The following is an 18556-nucleotide window of genomic DNA, read 5'->3' on the forward strand; positions in this document are numbered from 1 at the left end:
AACACAAAAAGCATACATTCATATGGATTTATAACCAGAGCTGGGTGGATTACTTATGCATTGTAATCAGTTAGCTACTAATTACACATTACAAAATTTGCAGTCAGTAATATAATCTCTTACGGTGCTTTCACTCTTGCACTTTTGGTCCGCACTCAGGTTTGTTTGATGTCAAAGTATGGGAGGATTAGCTAGTGTGAACACTCTTGTAAACTCGGGTGTGCACCTGTGCTTATCACCTTCTGCATATATCACGTGATGTTCAGAACGTTTTCAATATTTTTTGCGATAGACAAAAGTCGTTCCCTGTATGTTACCAAAATCAAAAGATTCAGTAAAAGCAGAGGAAACGTGATGTGTGGAGTTCTCTCCCAAGACTGCTGCCCTCGCAACCCGGCCTCAGAAAAGTGGATGGAAATGAGATAAGATATAAATTTGTAGACTCAATTAATTGTGAACCACTTACTGCCATTGTTTATTTATGTTATCTATAAAAAGTAATCGTAGTTTGATAACGAGTATTCCGAAAAGTAGTTTACTCTGATAACAAGTACTTGATTTTTTTTTTTATTCATTTATTTTTCTTCAGCTTAGTCCCTGATTTATTAGGTGTTGCCACAGTGGAATAAACCACCAACTATTCTGGCATATGTTTTATGCAGCGGATGCAACGCAGTACTGGAAAACACCCATACACTCATTTACACACACACTCATTTACTACAGCCAATTTAGTTCATCAGTTCACCTATAGAGCATGTCTTTGGACTGTGGAGGAAACCGGAGCACCCGGAGGAAACCCACGCCAACATGGGGAGAACATGCAAACTCCACACGGAAATGCCAACTGGCCTATCCAGGACTTGAACCAGCAAACTTTTTGCTGTGAGGTGACAAACCACTGAGCCACCGTGCCACCCTGATTTTTGTAATCTGTTTGCATCCATATTACATATAATTTGTTACTAACCAGCATTTGTTTATAGCATACAAATATGCTAATATCTGAAAAAAAAAACATCTAATGTTGAGATTAATCTGACATGAATGCATGTGAATACAAAAGTATGTTTGTTGATGTTAGAGCAGCCTAGTCCTATTTGCATTGTAGTCCCAGAATAAAGCACACTTTCAAAATCCACATTATGCAGGAACTCTAATCTTCTTTTCAGGAGTCAAGATAGAAACAATATTAAAATCACAGATCTGAACTTGTAACTGGGGCATTTTCCCTCTTTCCCTTGAGGACCTCCTGACACACACAACAACATGATGGATGGATGATGCATTGTTTGTCACTGGCTTTCGGCTGTCATGTACCAGAAGTCGGCTTAAACCAGCCAGATTACACTAACACGAGTCCTGGAACTGACAGTATTTGTGCCTCATTTCCTGCATACGACGCCAGTCTCCACCTGCCATTTCTGACAGGCTGTCTTCCATCTGTGGCTTAATGTCACTGGAAATACTCTGCGCCGGCTGTCGAGTCTTACCCAGACTCAAGGGACTTTTCACGTAACTTGTCAATTTATCAGAACTGTACAGTGCATCACTAGATTTACTTAGATTTCCATAGGAATGGTGTTGGTATAGGAATCCTATCTGAAATATCTAGAAGATAAATCAATACAAACGATGTGAATATATCAATAACGGCTTGTTTTTTCGTGCAAAATGTTTTATTGCTTCAGAAAACTTACAAAGGCCTCAGTCCCTACATTGTAAAAAAAAAATAATAAGAATACATTTTTTTGTCATGAAAGCTGAGTCAACTTAATGAAGTTAAAAATACTTGCAATTTTAAAATTTGAGACAACCATATTTTCTTTTACAGTGAACCTTTAAAGGGTTTGTACATACACATTTTGAAATCAAAATTACAATCTAAGTTGGTGTTTTGGTCAAAAGCAAATTTGCATGTTTCACTTTTTTCTATCTCTTTAAAAAAAAAAAAAAAACACACACCCAAAGATTCTCCACTATAGCAATGATGATTTTAAAATCGCTTGTTCATCCCGAACATGAAAATTTACTCTTTAAAAACTCTCCAAGCCTTTAAGATATTATTTTTTGGTTGAACATGAAACTAGATATTTTGTGTTCATTGTTATTGTATTTTTAGAAACATTATTTTGTTTTTTCTTCCTTGAAAAATGAAATTAAAAAAGCATGAAAACTAAATATTTTGTAAAAAGTTGGAAACTTAGCCACTGACATCAACAAATGAGGAAAAAATGGAAGTAAATTGTTACCATTTTCCTGTCTTGATCATTAGTGATCCAAGCTTGCAGATCACTGGTTAATATGACTATATATACACCACACTTGCACACACACATTGCTGAGTCTTGTTATTGTAACACCACAAAGTATTTTTTTGTCTTGCCATGTTTTAAACCCTTTGCCTTGTTTTATTGTTTTCATTGTTTTGGCCACCTGTCCCGACCATTCACTGTCCTGACCATTGTTTTTGGCTCTGTATTTTTGGACTACCTGTATTTACTCGATTGCGCCTGCCTGAACATTCTCTGTTTAATTAATAGTGCACGTGGATCCTCAACTTCGTTGTCCACCATCCTACGGTTACAATTCCAACATTTGTCAAAGTATCATGTTTAAAGAAACAATGTTTGAAGGAAGTGGAGGAAGAGTAAAATATTTTTTTTGGGATGAATTATCCCTTTAAATATTACTACTACATTCATTTTCAACAATAATGTAAACATTCAGCTAAAAATTTCTGCGTTCTGCTGAGGAAAATCCATCCAGGTTTGCAACAGCATTCAGTTAAGTAAACAATGAGTTTTGAGTGCACTCTCCCTTTCACATTCAATTCTCCTTCTTATCTTTCAGCAAAACCCCCCCACCAGTGCTTTAGTTTTCCAGGCTCATGTGAATCTGTACAGCGCAGAGGTGCAAGTCAGCACATCCAGCAAAAGGCCATATGATCTGTTATCAATCTCTGCCACATGGAGATACCCAAGAATCGCCTGAGACCACACACACAAGAAAAATAGCTCACATGCACCAACCTTTATTTCCATTACAGTCACATGTTGACTGCATTTCATAGAGGAGGTTCCTGCCAAATTAGGGGCCATTTACATGACAGCGTTTTCAGCCAAAACTTAAGACTTTATGCATTTTGCATGTTTGTTTACATGACAGAAAACATAAAACTAAAAATGAGTTGCTAACTAGAAATTTTTACTTAAGTATTGATTACTTTCTAACTTCCATATGTGGAATGGCACTCCCTGGGGCACAGAAAAACAATCTCACATTCGGGACCCTGTACTGCTCAAAGGGATAACATTATGCGAAATCATGAACACTCTGATGATTTATGACTCATGACACACAGGCATTTTCCTTTATTTTCAACATACTGAATCAACTTATGGTCAGCCATATGATAAACAACCGTCACAAGTAAAACATAAACATTAAGAAGAAGGAGAATATTGCGATATTTGTTACGCCACATCGCCCACTCAAGCGTGTAATACTTGTGGAGAAAAATGACTGGATATCAATCATCGTCAACAGAAGATCAGAGGACAATATCCTTAGCAGACGTTGGGTTGATTAAGATGCTAATGACAGAGCGTCTGCATGCACGACACAATCATTTCTCCCTAATGCCTGCAGCATTGCGTCTGCCAACAACACTGAGTCGTCTTCTTTGAATATGCTTCCAGCCCCTTGCTTACTTGCTGAGCTGCACGTCATCACATCCAATGACTATTTCCCCCAATCGAAGCATAATTCCACCATTCGCCTTCAGGGTATTGATATCTCGTGAGCAATCACAGTTTTGAGCTGAAATAATAAGATATTTACTCTGGCTTCACTCAGATTCTGATTGAGGCAAAGGGTCTAGAGTGGATGAAAGCTTCAGCTTTTTTTGTGTGAAGGTCATGTTATGAGAGGAATGAGAATATGTGCCATTTCGAGAGAATTTTCCAACACAGTAATCATCACTGGAGGGTTTAATATTTAAATAGGAAAAGTAAATAACGGGTGCATGTTTGGGTCACTTGCAGTCTTGAGCTGGTTTACATGCACACCAAGATGCTGATTCATTCATTCATTCTCCTTCGGCTTAGTCTCTTTATTCATTAAGGATTGCTACAGCGGAATGATCCACCAACTTATCCAGCATATGTATTACGCAGCGGATGCTTTTCCAGCTGCAACCCATTACTGGAAAACATCCACACACTCATTTACACACACTTGGCCAATTTAGTTTATTCAATTAAATAATTCAATTAAATAAATAATTAAATTAAATAATTAATTAAATAATTTAGTTTATTATAGCGCATGTGTTTGGACTGTAAGGGAAATTGAAACACCTGGAAGAAACCCGACAACACGGGGAGACACTCATTTACACACACACACTTGGCCAATTTAGTTTATTCAATTAAATAATTAAATTAAATATTTAAATAATTTAGTTTATTATAGCGCATGTGTTTGGACTGTAAGGGAAATCAAAGCACCTGGAAGAAACCCACGACAACACGGGGAGAACATGCAAACTCCACACAAATGCCAACTGACCCAGCCGACCTTGCTTGCCACTGTGTCGTCCTAAGATGCTAATAATTCTCAAAACAAAAGTACTGAAATAACCTGTTGGCCTGGTATCCATGCAAACAAACAATGCAAGTAAATCTCATTTACAAGACTCCTGGTAGTGATATCAAAACATTGTAGCTTGCATATTTAACATTGATTATTTATTTATTTATTTTCATAATTTATTGATGGATTTTATGGCAATTACAATAAAAAAGACAAAAAAAAAAACAATTATACATTTAAAAAGTATAGATCATATCATCTTAAGTTCATACAATACAATAAATGTAAAAAAAACATACCAACAAATAAAAAGATAAATAATGCGACTTAACAAAAACTACAATTGTACAATCTGTATCACACAATACACTACTTTGAACTTGGGGAAAAAATGAACCAATTTGCTGGGACATGGACTTGGTCTATATTTGTTATAGACCAAATTTTCTTTGTTACCGGTTAAACTTTGTAAACTGGTTAGATTAATCTCTAGACAGTAAATTTTTTTCAACTTTAGAAAGAAGAGGACATCACATCACAGAGGACATCACAGATCCACTGTGTTGGGGTTGGAGGTTTCTGATCCTTTCACCTAACCCAGGGGTCGGAAACCTTTTTTTTTTCTTCTTTTTTAGCAAAGAGCTAATTAGCAAATGCATTTTTTTGAAGAGCCATTTGATTATATATATATATATATATATATATATATATATATATATATATATATATATATATATATCAAAATGCCTTTTTAAAAATGCATTTGCTACTGTATTACTATAAATTACTAAAAAAACGAATACAATATTATATATAAATAATACGGGTTTAAACAAAACCTTAAATTATGTCCATACAGCTCAAAAATAAACAAATATGAAGCATAACATGTTGAGCAAGTCCATAAATGAAGAAGAATTTATAGTATTTTTATTTTCGGAAATAGGAAACTGACTTTTAGTGATGGTTATACATTTTGAAACAGTAAAATAATATTGAAGGAAAACAGCTAGAGAGCCACATACTTTTGGTCAAAGAGCCACATGTGGCTCGAGAGCCATAGGTTCCCTACCACTGACCTAAGCAATAGTAGTTGTAGTTTAGCCAGGAGCAAGATAAATGCTATGCAATTAGATTGCATCTTTGTAGGATTATATGATTTATTTATTAAATTAAAAGCACATAAGCAACTCAGGGTGGGCTAGAAATACGTTTTGAACTGTTACAAGATTAAAGTAACAATGAAATTAAAATGAAGGGTATAGTAGTGCTTGTTATAAATGAAGGATCCGTGCACTTCATTATTTTGTAAAAGTTAATTTGCTCTCACATATTATAACCTTTTCACCTTTCTCTTAACGACTTCTGTCCTTTCTTGTCACATGGAATGCCTTTAGGGCAGAGCAATCAGTTCTTTAGAGCGGAGCTTTAAGGCTGTCACATTTCTGCTCTGCTCTTCATCAATCTTTTCATTCATTCATTTTCTTTTCGGCTTAGTCCGGCTTAGTTCGGCTTTATTAATTAGGGGCCACTACAGTGGAATGAACCGCCAACTTATTCAGCATATGTTTTACACAGCAGCTGCCCTTTCAGCCGTAATCCAACACTGGGAAACACCCATGCACTCTTGCATTTACACACATACACTACAGCCAATTTAGCTTATTCAATTCACCTATAGAACATGTGTTTGGACTGTGTGGGAAACCAGAGCACCCGGAGGAAACCCACACCAACATGAAAACTCCACACAGAAATGCCAACTGGACCAGCAAGGGCTAGAACCGGCAACCTTCTTGCTGTGAGGCAATTGTGCTACCCACTGCGCCACCGTGATGCCTCAATCTTTTTTTTTTTTTTTTGTCAAACAATCTAATCGGTTCCAAAAGGACAAAATCTTTCACCTCCCAAAACATTTTTCTAAATTCAGGACAATTTTTAGTGGATGTACGTCTTGATAGAAGAAAAAAAGGACAAACTTAACTTCCGTTTCATGTTGATTTTTTTTAGAAAATGGAAAAATCAAAAAATATATATAATAATGTATATATATTTTATATATATATATATATATATATATATATATATATATATATATATATATATATATATATATATATATATGTACAAATAAAGGCAGCATATTTATTAACATAAGTTTCACAATCAAATAAAAATGGTGACGGTTACTGCAGATTAAATCTGAAATGTTTGTCCAGAAATTTAGCATGTTAAAAAATAAATTTGACCTTATGTTGTGTTAATCGTATTTACACACTGCCTCTGAAACATTTGTCTGTCAAAAAAAAAAATTATATGGTTCTTTTTTTTTTTTTTTTATCATTTTTTACATTTGAAAACGCATTTTGAAAGGTGTTTTGAAAATTCAGAGCCACATTACAAGTGAAAGGCAAAATCCAAATTGGCGTCAGAGAAACTTGTTCTGTTTTTTTATTGTATGCTAGTTTGTCGACATCTCCACTATTTGAAGACTCAATTTTGTATTGTTTTGCTAATTATTTCGCAACGGATTTGTGTGAGATATATTATATATATATATTTTTTTTTTTTTTTTTGGGGGAATTTGAATCCAAAAAAAAAAAAAAAAACATATGAAAATTTCAGACTTTAATGTGCAAAAACCTTAATACCTTACTAAGGTTTAATAAATGTTATTAATTTTACTGTTAAAATGAACAATACTACAGCATTTGCTAATGTTAATTGTTTACTACATGTTCTAATGCACTATTAAAATTCAAAGTTATGCTTGTTAACATGACTCTGTGAGTTAACAATAACTAGCAATGAATGATTTTATTTTAATTAACTAACATTAACAGATGAATAAATAAATACTGTAATAAATGTATAGTTTATTGTTTGCTCATGCTAGTGAATACATTAACATTTATAGAACCTTATTGTAGTTACTAGTTTTTCAAAATAAACACCCAAAGAATTAAGAATATAAAATAGTGAACGTATAATCACAGTAATATAAGCATACATCAAAACAACATCAAAACAAGCAAGAACTTTAATATTTCATTTCATATATTTCATTTATGTCAGTTGTCATGTTAAATAAATAATTGAAAGCCAAAGAAGAGTATTGTAACAAGTGGGAAGCTCATATACTATCCTTTAATTATGCAGCTTTTTTATGGTAGCGCTTCTACTTTTTGCATGACATGAAAACACATTTAAAATTCTTCAGGTCATGAAAGCTTCTGAGTTTACAGTATATTTTCAAAATGTTTGCTCGGTCTGGATGTTTAAATCCACATTGAGGACACGATCCTGTCACAAATGCAGATAAACAAACCGACAGAAAGCAGATCAATGTGTTTTCATGCTGAGCGGAATCAGTGTAAGCAGCAGAAATTTAGCTGTGATTGGTTTATGCTTAAGCCTTTTATGACCTCTGATAAAGCAAAACAGGCAAACATTTACTACAATATTTATTCATCAGAGACTGTAACTCTGTCATTTATTAAGATCTTACCTCATACAGATAGTCAAAGAGCTCCAGGATGGTTAAGATACTGGCTCCGATAAACAGCCCCATCTGCCCGCCAATGTCACCTGAAACAGTTTTCAGTCATTAAACCACACACAAACACACTTTCTCCGAGTTTTACAACAAACAGTTAAGGCGAAGTGTCAATTCACAAGCTGCTGTGTGTGTGTATTTGAAGCTGAACGGCTTTATGGCATCTCAGTTCAGTTTCATGTTTAGATTATTGCTAAATCCTTATTAATTGCATCCAAATATAATCGTTTGTGTTTACAATGTTTGTATGTATATTATTTTATCTATATATTATTGCACAGTAATATATATGTGTGTTTGTGTGTATGTATATTTAATATTGTTTATGTCTCCCATGAGCTTGGAGGACTGCATCCATACATCTCTGCAACGACTCGCAAAGAAGCTCTGACTCCCAGAGTTCATCAAGATTCTTGGATTCATCTTCAATGCCTTCTCCTTCATCTTACCCCAGACATGCTCCAATGTTCATCTCTGGTGACTGGGCTGGCCAATCCTGGTGCACCTTGACCTTCTTTGCTTTCAGGAACTTTGAAGTGGTGGCTGAAGTACGAGAAGGAGCGCTATCCTGCTGGAGAATTTACCCTCTCCTGTGGTTTGTAATCTAATGGGTAGGGCCAGACGGAATCTGCGGACATTTTTTGCTATTTCTGCTGAGAATTTTGGTAAAAATCTGCGGATTTCTGCGGAATTATTTTAGGAGTATCCAGCAAGTATCATAACTAAAACCTTAATATATGAAATAAAAAGTAACAAATTACTGAATAAAAATTGAATAAATTCAGATTTACACATTTATTCAAATAAATAAACAGAATTAATGATGTTCTATAAATTGGCAGAAATCTGCGGAATTCTGTGCGCACAGATTCCGTGTGGGCCTACTAATGGGCAGCACAAATGTCTTGATACCTCAGGCTGTGGATTTTGCTATCAACTCTGGAGATCTCTCGCACACCCCTATACTGAATGTAACCCCAAACCATGATTTTTCCTTTACCAAACTTGACTGATTTCTGTAAGAGTTTTGGGTCCATGCGGGTTCCAGTAGGTCTTCTGCAGTATTAGTGATGATGCAGTTCAACAGATGATTCATGTGAAAAATCGACCTTCTGCCACTTTTCCAAATGATTAGCTTAAAGTCAAGTTATTATTTGTTGCTTTTACAACTAGCATCGACGTCAAGTCAGGTAGGGTAGAGAACACAAACTATAAAATAATCTATATGTAGGTATAAACACAAATAATATGTAAATACAAACATTTTTGATACACACCTGTATGTGTCTGTCTATATGTATATAAACACAGTACACACACATATATTATGTAAACAAACTTGTATTTTCGATGTGATGGCGATCATTTGTTTGACAGCACTAGTTTAGAAACGGTTAATCAGTGGTTTGACTTTCTGTAAAAGAGGTCTGGCTTTCTTCGGGGAAATCTATTTTGGTAAACAGTTATTATTTTCCAGGGTTTCCACTGTGAAGAGGCCTCTGGAGTATCAAGCAATCAAATCCTTTCGAGGCTTCGTCTGTTGACATTTGGGGAAACGGGCACTCACCGAGAAGGCCGGCTAACTCGTAGGCTTTCTTCTGCTCGATGGTCTCGTAGTTCAGCGCCTCAAAGAAGATGTCCAGCACCATGATGTTGTCTCTAAAGGGCAGAACGCAAGAGAGAGGTGAGGACGTCCCGAATGCATTAACCCCTCCAACAATCCCAATCCTTCACACCATCGATACGCAATTTCACAGCATTTCATTCTCTAATCTGAAAGCTGACAGTTGATGTGGGGCAATCGGAGAACTCCGGCCTTTTTTTGACACAGCTCTAGTTAGGACTGGGTGGAATAAATTTTCAACCATAATAGTTTTTTTCATATAATCGGGCGCAGACATTGGAATCTTTTTGGCTTGAGATTTCCAGTTTCATTCTCTACCATTGATTTTTAGACATTAAAAACAGCTTGTTAGGCGGCTTGATGATGCAAACTGATATTTTCTCTTTATATTATTCTCCTTTTAGTGTTTAGTCAAAAACTTGTTTATAGAGCAAGCAGTTTGACAATTTTCAGACAGAGGAGCACGTGATATGATTGATCGTGGCTGGTTTCTCATTCATAATCAGCAATAATCCAATCAGATTGATCCAAGCCTACAATAAATAGAACTATTTCCCCCGATTGCCTTATCTTAGTTTGAGAAGGATCCCCCCTTCCACCCCATCTCCTCCTTTTCCTCCTTTTACCAGGGGGAGCTCTTGAGACCTACCTGATCTCGGACCCCCTTACATGCTAATAAATCAGGAGGGAGGGGAGCCCTTGGCTTAATTATCTCGGAGCTCAGGGTTCTCTCCAGGGACAGCATGTTAAACCTGCTCTTAGTGTGAATTCTTGAAATCAATCGTAAAAATGAGCGCACTTCTGTATTGCAGAATAAGGTCAATACCGTGGCATGTAAGTAAGTGGGTGTGGCTAACTCACATGCAGCATCTTTCTCAGGCTCACAATCAATATATTTGATTTAGCCACATCCAGTCATTTACATATCACAGTATACAAACATATTAAAATCTATTATGGTTTAGGAAAACACAGTTTGTCAAAAACATAGTTGTGTGTTTTTATTCATATTTTAAATTTGTGACTCTCGACCAAAAAATGTAATTCTTAAATCATAAGTCTCATATTTTTGGAAAATTTAGATTTTTACATTATCTGAAAGCTGAATAAATAATCTTTCCTATGATGTATGGATGTTGAGAGGTTTTTTAAGGGTTCAAAAAATACTGTGGCATGTAAATGAATGGACGCGGCTAACTCTAACGCAGCATCTTCCTCAGGCTTACACTTGCAGCATGTAAGTTAGCCACGCCCACTCATTTACATATCTCAGTATACACATAATTAAAAAAAACTCATGATTTAGGAAAACACTGAGAATTTGTCAAAATCATCTTCCTCAGGCTCACTGAATGTGAGGTAGCTACACCAACTCATTTACATTGTTGTGTTTATTTATATTTTCAATTTGTGACCACAAAATTTAAATCATAAATCGTAAGTTGTACATTTTTGGTAATTGAGATTTATACATCATCTGACAGATGAATAAATAAGCCTTTCATTGATGTCTGGATGGCAGTTTTGAGGGTTTCAAAAATAGTGTGGCATGTAAATAAGTGGGCATGGCTAACTCACTCGCAGGATCTTCCTCAAGGCTCGCACTCGCTGCATGTGACTTGACCACACTCACTCATTTACAAATCAAAGTATACACAATAAATAAAAAAAAACCCGTATGATTTAGGAAAACACTGAGTTTGTCAAAAACATTGTTGTGGTTTTATTTTTATTCTTTAGATTTGTGACTATTCACTACAAAACATTTAAAATCATAAGTCGTACTTTATTGGAAATTGAGATTTATGCCTGATCTAAAAGCTAAATAAATAAGCTTTTTATTGATGTATGACTGTTAAGGCGTATTTTTTATGGTTCTCAGGCTCAAAATCAATGTATGCGAGCTAGTCACATCCACTCATTTACACATCACAGTATTCAAATGAATAAAAACCTATTATGGTTGAGGAAAACAGAGTTTGTCAAAAACATAGTTGTGTGTTTATATTCATATTTATCGACTATCGATCACAAAATTTAAATCATTTATCTTAAGTCTTGCATTTTTTTGAATATTGAAATTTTTACATTATCTGAAAGCTGAATAATTCAACTTTTCTATGATGTACAGATGTTAGGTGATATTTTGTTTAAATAAATTGAAATATTGGGAAAATCACCTTTATGTTATTTAATTTAAGTTCTTAGTCATGTTATATTAACTGTAGGAAATTTATAAAATATCTTCATGGAACTTGTTTTTTACTTAATACTCTAATAATTTTGGCATAAAAAATTTGGTAACAATTTACAATAAGGTTGTATTAGTTAATGTTAGTTAATGCATTCACTAACATAAACAAACAAAGAGCAATACATTTATTACAGTATTTGTTCATGTTAGTTAACATCAGTTAATGAAAATAAAGTTGTTCATTGTTAATTCATTAACACGGTGAATTAGCTAATGTTAATAAGGCATTAGTAAGTGTTGAACTATGATTACTAAATGTTGTACAAGTATTGTTCATACTTCGTCAATGTTAGTAAATACATTAACTAACATTAACTAATGAAATCTTATTGTAAAGTGTGATGGAAAAATCGTACATTTTGACCAATTTTGCCTATTGACAAAACTATATTCATGGCAACATAATGTTATATAAGAGATTTCTATTTTATTTATCTGCACAATGATGTTAATAGAGAACAGTCTAGAAGAACAAGGTTCGTTCTCACAATTGTGAAACTTGACAGAGTGTAATTTGTTGTCATGGTAACAGTAACCCAAGTTCATATGTCATTTATATTTATCAAGGTCCAGAATGACAGGAAAAACATGAAACAAGATCAAGTCTTTTTCAAACAAGTCCTTTTCATTTCTGAAGCATTTAAGTTCTATTAATGCTTATTTTTCAAAGTTATTATTTTTCAACTAGGATGCCTATTTAAATAACTACTACATCATCAAATACACTCACCGGCCACTATAATATTATTGGTTATTGGACAATAGAAGATTGGAAAAACGCCTGGTTTGATGCGTTTCGATTTCTACTGCCACGTTTGGATGGTAGGGTCAGAATTTGGCATCAACAACATGAAAGCATGGATCCATCCTGCCTAGTGTCAAGGATTCAGGTTGTTGTTAGTGGTGGTGTAATAGTGTGGGGGATGTTTTCTTGGCACACTTTGGGCCCTTTAGTACCATTTGAGCATCGTGTCAATGCCACAGCCCACCTGAGTACTGTTGCTGCCCATGTCCATCTCTTGATGACTTACTGGCTCTTTCAAAGCTGATTAGCCGAAGACTAGTAATGAAGTGCTACTTTAAAACAAACTATTAAAAAAAACTTTCTCCTTTAAAAGCCAGACATTACCTCATCTGGGTTCAAAACCCCAGTCTCTCTGCTTTAGATTAAGTGTACCCATCTTCTGATGGCTACTTCCAGCAGGACAATGCACCATGTCAAGTGTGAATCATCTCAGATTAGTTTCTTGCACATGACAATGAGTTCACTGTACTCAAATGGCCTCCAATGTCACCAGATTTCAATCCAATAAAGCACCTTTAGGATCTTGTGGAATGGGAGATTTGCATCATGGATGTGAAGCCGACAAATCTGCAGCAACTGCGTGATGCTATCATGTCAATATGAACCAAAATCTTTTAGGAATATTTCTAGTACCTTGCTGAATCTATGCCACGAAGGATTAAGGCAGTTCTGAAGGCAAAAGGGGGTTTAACCTGGTACTATAAAGATGTACCTAATAAAGTGGCCGGTGAGTATATCATCATAAGTAAATAAAATAACTCATGCCATACAATAATCTAAATTCAGATTATACCACCCGAGTTACCTCACACAATTTTATTTATATTTATTTTTATTTTATCATGAGTAAGTGGCACTTCAGAGTTTAGATAATATAGCTGTAATTTCCTCAACGTCTTACAAAACTAAATTGAGTTATTAGGCATGTTTTCCACTTATAGTCACGGCAGAAGGTGTGAAGGTTTAATTTTTGTCCCCACTGAATTCCTATTGAGAGTTTAATTAAGCTGCAGACGACAGCTGGAGTGTTTGCCCAAGCTTTTCAAAGCTACCTGCAAGCCAGAAACTCTAAAAAGGTTAGCCTTAATGGTTCTTTCAAAGCAGATTAGCCGAAGAATAGTAATGAAGTGCTACTTTAAAACAAAGTATTAAAAAAAATCTTCCTCCTTTAAAAGCCAGACATTACCTCATCTGGGTTCAAAACCCCAGTCTCTCTGCTTTAGATTCATACATAACCCTATTACTCAAAGACAAGCAGATGATGGCAGATCCGAGATTACGTATGATTCATTTCCTAATATAACAAAAACCAAAGCAGAGATCTGATTTGGAGCCATTTCACTGGATAGTCATCAATATTTTAGAGAAGAAGCGGAAAAAACTAAAGAGAGGCATTCAGCCATTGTGTTCACAAGATTAAATCCCCCCAATTCTCCAGTAACTTCTCTTTTCCATGTGCTGAATGTAAAATACTGCAAATAATTTACAACCGTTCCACATGAGTCTCTTTTCATTTTCTGTACTGCAAACAACGGTTCTTCTCTATTTCGTTCATGGAAATATATGAAAAGGGTTTCATCAAATCTTTGATTGTTACTGTGTTGTACAAATAAGGCTGACGTAACAATTCTGAGATCAACATGAACTCGTAGCACTAAACGCATTAGCTGAAAATGAAAGTTGGTTTATTTCGAGGACAATTTCAGAACATGTTTTTTTCCATTTAGAATAACTTACACCAATAAACCCTTTGCATATTTATCAAGCGTCTGAGCAGTTGACTTGAATAAAATGCTGTGCAAAGTTGGTTCTCTAAAATCTAATTTGTAGTTTAGGTGAAGTGTACACTGTAAAGTGAAAATGTAAACAAATAGCTTAAGATTAACTTGTTGAACTTAATTGGTCACAGTTAAATTAAGTTTTAAAAAATATTATTTTAGGTTTAACAAGTTAAAATGATTTATTTAAGTTGGTCCAATGTTCTTTATTTTGCAGAAATTATTTACTTTTTTGACAAAAAAATTATTGACAATTTTGACTATTCTTATAATATGACTTTAATCTCTTAATCTTACATTTTTTTACGCGGCACTAATACACCACTGTAGTTATTTATATTCAATTAAGTTGAAAAAAAAATATGTGTGTATTTTGTGTGTAACAAGTCATTTGTATATTTGTTATTGTGCTGAAATGTAAAACTTTCAGAAAACAAATAATTTAAAATATCTCCTATCCTCATATTATATTAGATTTTTCTTTCTTTCTTCTTGGAATATGAAGACTTTAATCTCTTAATAATTTGTCTATATATTATGACTTTATTGTCATAATTTTGACTTTATTCTTAAAATATCTTGATTTTGTAATCTTAGATTTTTTATTTAATACTTCATCTTAGTTTTTAGTATTAAATGAAACTAGTCTAAGTAATTCATTTAAGTTTATCCAATGTTTTTCATTTAGCAGAAATATTTGTTATTGCGCTGAAATGCAAAACTTTGTGACATATCAGTCCTAAATAAAGAAGGGGTTAAGCCAAATACACTGAACAGCTCGTTTTGCTAATTTGCTAGCATAACTTGAGGAGCATAATTAAGAAAATTAACATACATTTCGGACCATGTACACTACTATAAGTCATAACAAGTCAAAATTGCATTATTAAGGAAAAAAAACATAAGGAACATTGGTGTACAACTTGCATATTAAAATTTTATTTAAAAATAACGTATGATAGCCCTAAATAAAATGAAACATTTACAGATATAACAATACAGATTCTAAAATGCTCACTAAACACCCTAAAACAGAAAAAGAAATTAAAATCGAAGTGCAGAGCAAACTAAAATTATAGAGGCATTTACTACAAACAAAATGCATTATAACCATTGAGCCTAAACAAATAGATTTAAAGTGAAACTGAAAGTGAAACTAATCAATTGAAATGAAATACATTTCTCTTTTTGTGTAAATATAAATGTATGTGCGCTTTACTCAAGTCTAACTTGCTTGACATTAATTTAGTTGTAAAACTTTCACTTTGAAACATAACTCACAAAGTTTCAGATCATTAAAAAATGAAACGTATTTCAAGAATGTCTTTCTGAACTTCTGTGTTTTAACCTGTGAATTTTGAGAGGTTTAAAAGTGCGATTATGCTTGTTTGGTATGCCCCGAATGCTACGCCCCGCTTGTTTAATTGTCCAGATTGGCAGCTGTTTAGCGGCTCATCAGTAATTAACTGAGATCTTCGTCTGCCCTCATTTAAGATCCAAACAGCCAATCATCTGAGCAGCTCAAAGCCCAGATAACAGCACGGCTGACCTGCAACACTTCACTGCCCTGACAAACATGCCGAGAAATGTCAGGAAACGTCTATACATCCGCAACCAACTGGAACAACACCAATCCTAATTAAGTTTACAGAGCAAGCACTTCTAGCCAATTCTGCACGACTAGGGTTTTGATTGACATACTTTAAGATCTAGTCAGCCTGACCCTATTATGGTTTAGGATGCGTATTTATCATTGAATCATTGCAGTGCTGAGAATCAATACTTTCAAACTGAAATGGAAAGCTCAGACAGAAATCATAATTCTGTAATCATGTGTATGTCCTTCATTTGTTTAAGACCTGTTTGACTTTCTTCTGTTGAACAAAAAAAAAAAAGATATACTGAAGAATGGTGGACAATTGTAGCCATTGACTACTGAAGTAATTTCTTTCCTACTATTGATATCAGTGGATTCCAGCATTCTTCAATACCTTCTTTTGTGTTCAACAAAAAAGAAAGTCATAAAAGTTTGGACCCACTTAAGTGTTGTGTAATGAACTATTCCTAAGTGCAAAAGCAATTAATCAAATCTCTTGAAATCAAACTTTCACATCTCGCATTTAAAACTGGTGCAAAACGTGACACGATTAATTCCCTTCACCAGTTTCAACACAATTTTGAGTTCACTGCAATTTTTGATGACCCATGCCATTGGAAATAACAAAGTTAAGCATGGAAAAGACATGATACATGAATGGCTTCTTACTCTACTCCTCCAGCTCCTTAAATTGCTTAAAAGTTGGCAATTTTTCATCGTCAAATGTGTGTTGAATGTAAACTTCTCTTCGGAATTTGAACAAGCAATGTGAATTTAAATGAGAATATTCTCAAATAAGGACTATAATTTACTCAGTGATGTGGCAGACACAAGTGTGTTTTGCTAGTTTTTTAGACTGACGCAGATATAATTAGCGATTTCCATGCACAGATGTGAATTTATGATTAAACCGGAATGCATAAAACAAAGCAGTGTTTCCATCCAATGAGTCAAAGAGATCAAAATCATCTCTTCACATCACTCTTTGGTATGGTGGCCACAGAGTTTGATGCACTGCCTTTTAAGAAAACAACAGCAAATTAAGAATATGTTGACAGCGGACACCCTGCAAATCCTCACAATGAAAACACAAATAGGAAAAAAACGCAAACAGATAGAAAAACTTGCTGCAAATAATCATAAGACATACACATTATGAAAACACGCTGCAAATCCTCACAGCACATGCACATTTTGATCTGAAAAAAAAAACCCTAATGTACCTGAAGTTAGCACGTTATTTTCATTAGGAAGGCCTACTTAGCCAACTAAAAGGCTACTACTAATAATAATAATACTATTAGCCTGCTAAAAGTGCCTGAATATTTGTTTAAATATTATTCTTATCTGCAATTTATTTTGTCCTCCAATTTGTTTTTAACAATGAAGCATTGTGAATTTATTTTCATCATCTTTAAACTTATATTTAGTTGTCTAATAATGATTTACAGGCAATCGTCAGTTTATCTAGGCTAGTAATGCAAAGGCAATATGTAAGACAAATGTATTAATATGCAAAAACAAAGGAATCATTCAATCAGGTTGTTCAAACAAACAAAAACTCACCTACAACTTCACTGAGCAAAAGTCACTGCACAATAAGCAAATCCCAGCTGGCTCCATCCCTTTTTTCATTTAATCCCCTTGAAATATTTCCATTGTGAACATTTGCAGTGTGAAGATTTTCGATATATCTTTTGACCACAAACAACAGAAGTGTGTCCATTTTTTTCTTGAATTTTTAACCTTTTTATGTCATACAGTTGAAGTTAGAATTATTAGCCCCCTGTATCCCCCCCCAATTTCTGTTTGACAAAATGAAGATTTTTTTCAACACATTTCTAATCAAAATAGTTTTAATAACTCATTAAATAGCTGATTTATTTTATCTTTGCCACGATGACAGCACATTATATTTGACTAGATATTTTTCAAGATACTAGTATTCAGCTTAAAGTGACATTTAAGGCCTAACTGGGTTAACCAGGGAAAGTTGGGTTAGTAGGCAAGTCATTGCAAAAGATGGTTTATTCTGTACTCAAAAAATACTTAAGAGGGCTTATAATAATAATAACAATAATAAAATGGTTTAAAAAAATGTTTTTATTCCAGCCAAAATAAAACAAATAAGACTTTGTGTAGAAGAAAAAATATTATAGGAAATACTGTGAAAATTTCTCTCCTCTGTTAAACATCATTTGGGAAATATTAGAAGAAGAAAAAAAAAATCACAAAAAAATATCACAAGCGGGGTAATTATTTCGACTTAAACTGTACATGATTATTCTGTATGTGTGTTTGTTTACATGCCTACAGCATATACAAAGTTTTGAATCTATACTATAA

At 34.2% G+C, this 18556-nt stretch overlaps 1 protein-coding gene and 1 long non-coding RNA gene across 5 annotated transcripts in view; one reads left to right on the top strand and one right to left on the bottom strand.

Moving 5' to 3' along the window:
• The window catches only part of asic1b (acid-sensing (proton-gated) ion channel 1b), a 383191-nt gene that overhangs the window by 5697 nt on the left and 358938 nt on the right, over window positions 1-18556 (bottom strand). For all 4 annotated transcript variants that reach the window (XM_073936423.1, XM_005161667.6, XM_005161666.6 and 1 more), the window contains 2 exon segments: window positions 9720-9811; window positions 8105-8184 (listed from right to left, as the gene is read on the bottom strand). In XM_073936423.1, the coding sequence (XP_073792524.1) occupies window positions 8105-8184; window positions 9720-9811 (172 nt within the window).
• LOC141380162 (uncharacterized) lies at window positions 8407-18422 on the top strand. The gene is made up of 3 exons (XR_012397710.1): window positions 8407-8747; window positions 9630-9836; window positions 16108-18422. It is a non-coding gene; the product is annotated as an uncharacterized lncRNA (long non-coding RNA).

Source organism: Danio rerio, chromosome 22 (genome assembly GCF_049306965.1).
Source record: "Danio rerio strain Tuebingen ecotype United States chromosome 22, GRCz12tu, whole genome shotgun sequence".
Classification (NCBI taxonomy): Eukaryota; Metazoa; Chordata; class Actinopteri; order Cypriniformes; family Danionidae; genus Danio; species Danio rerio.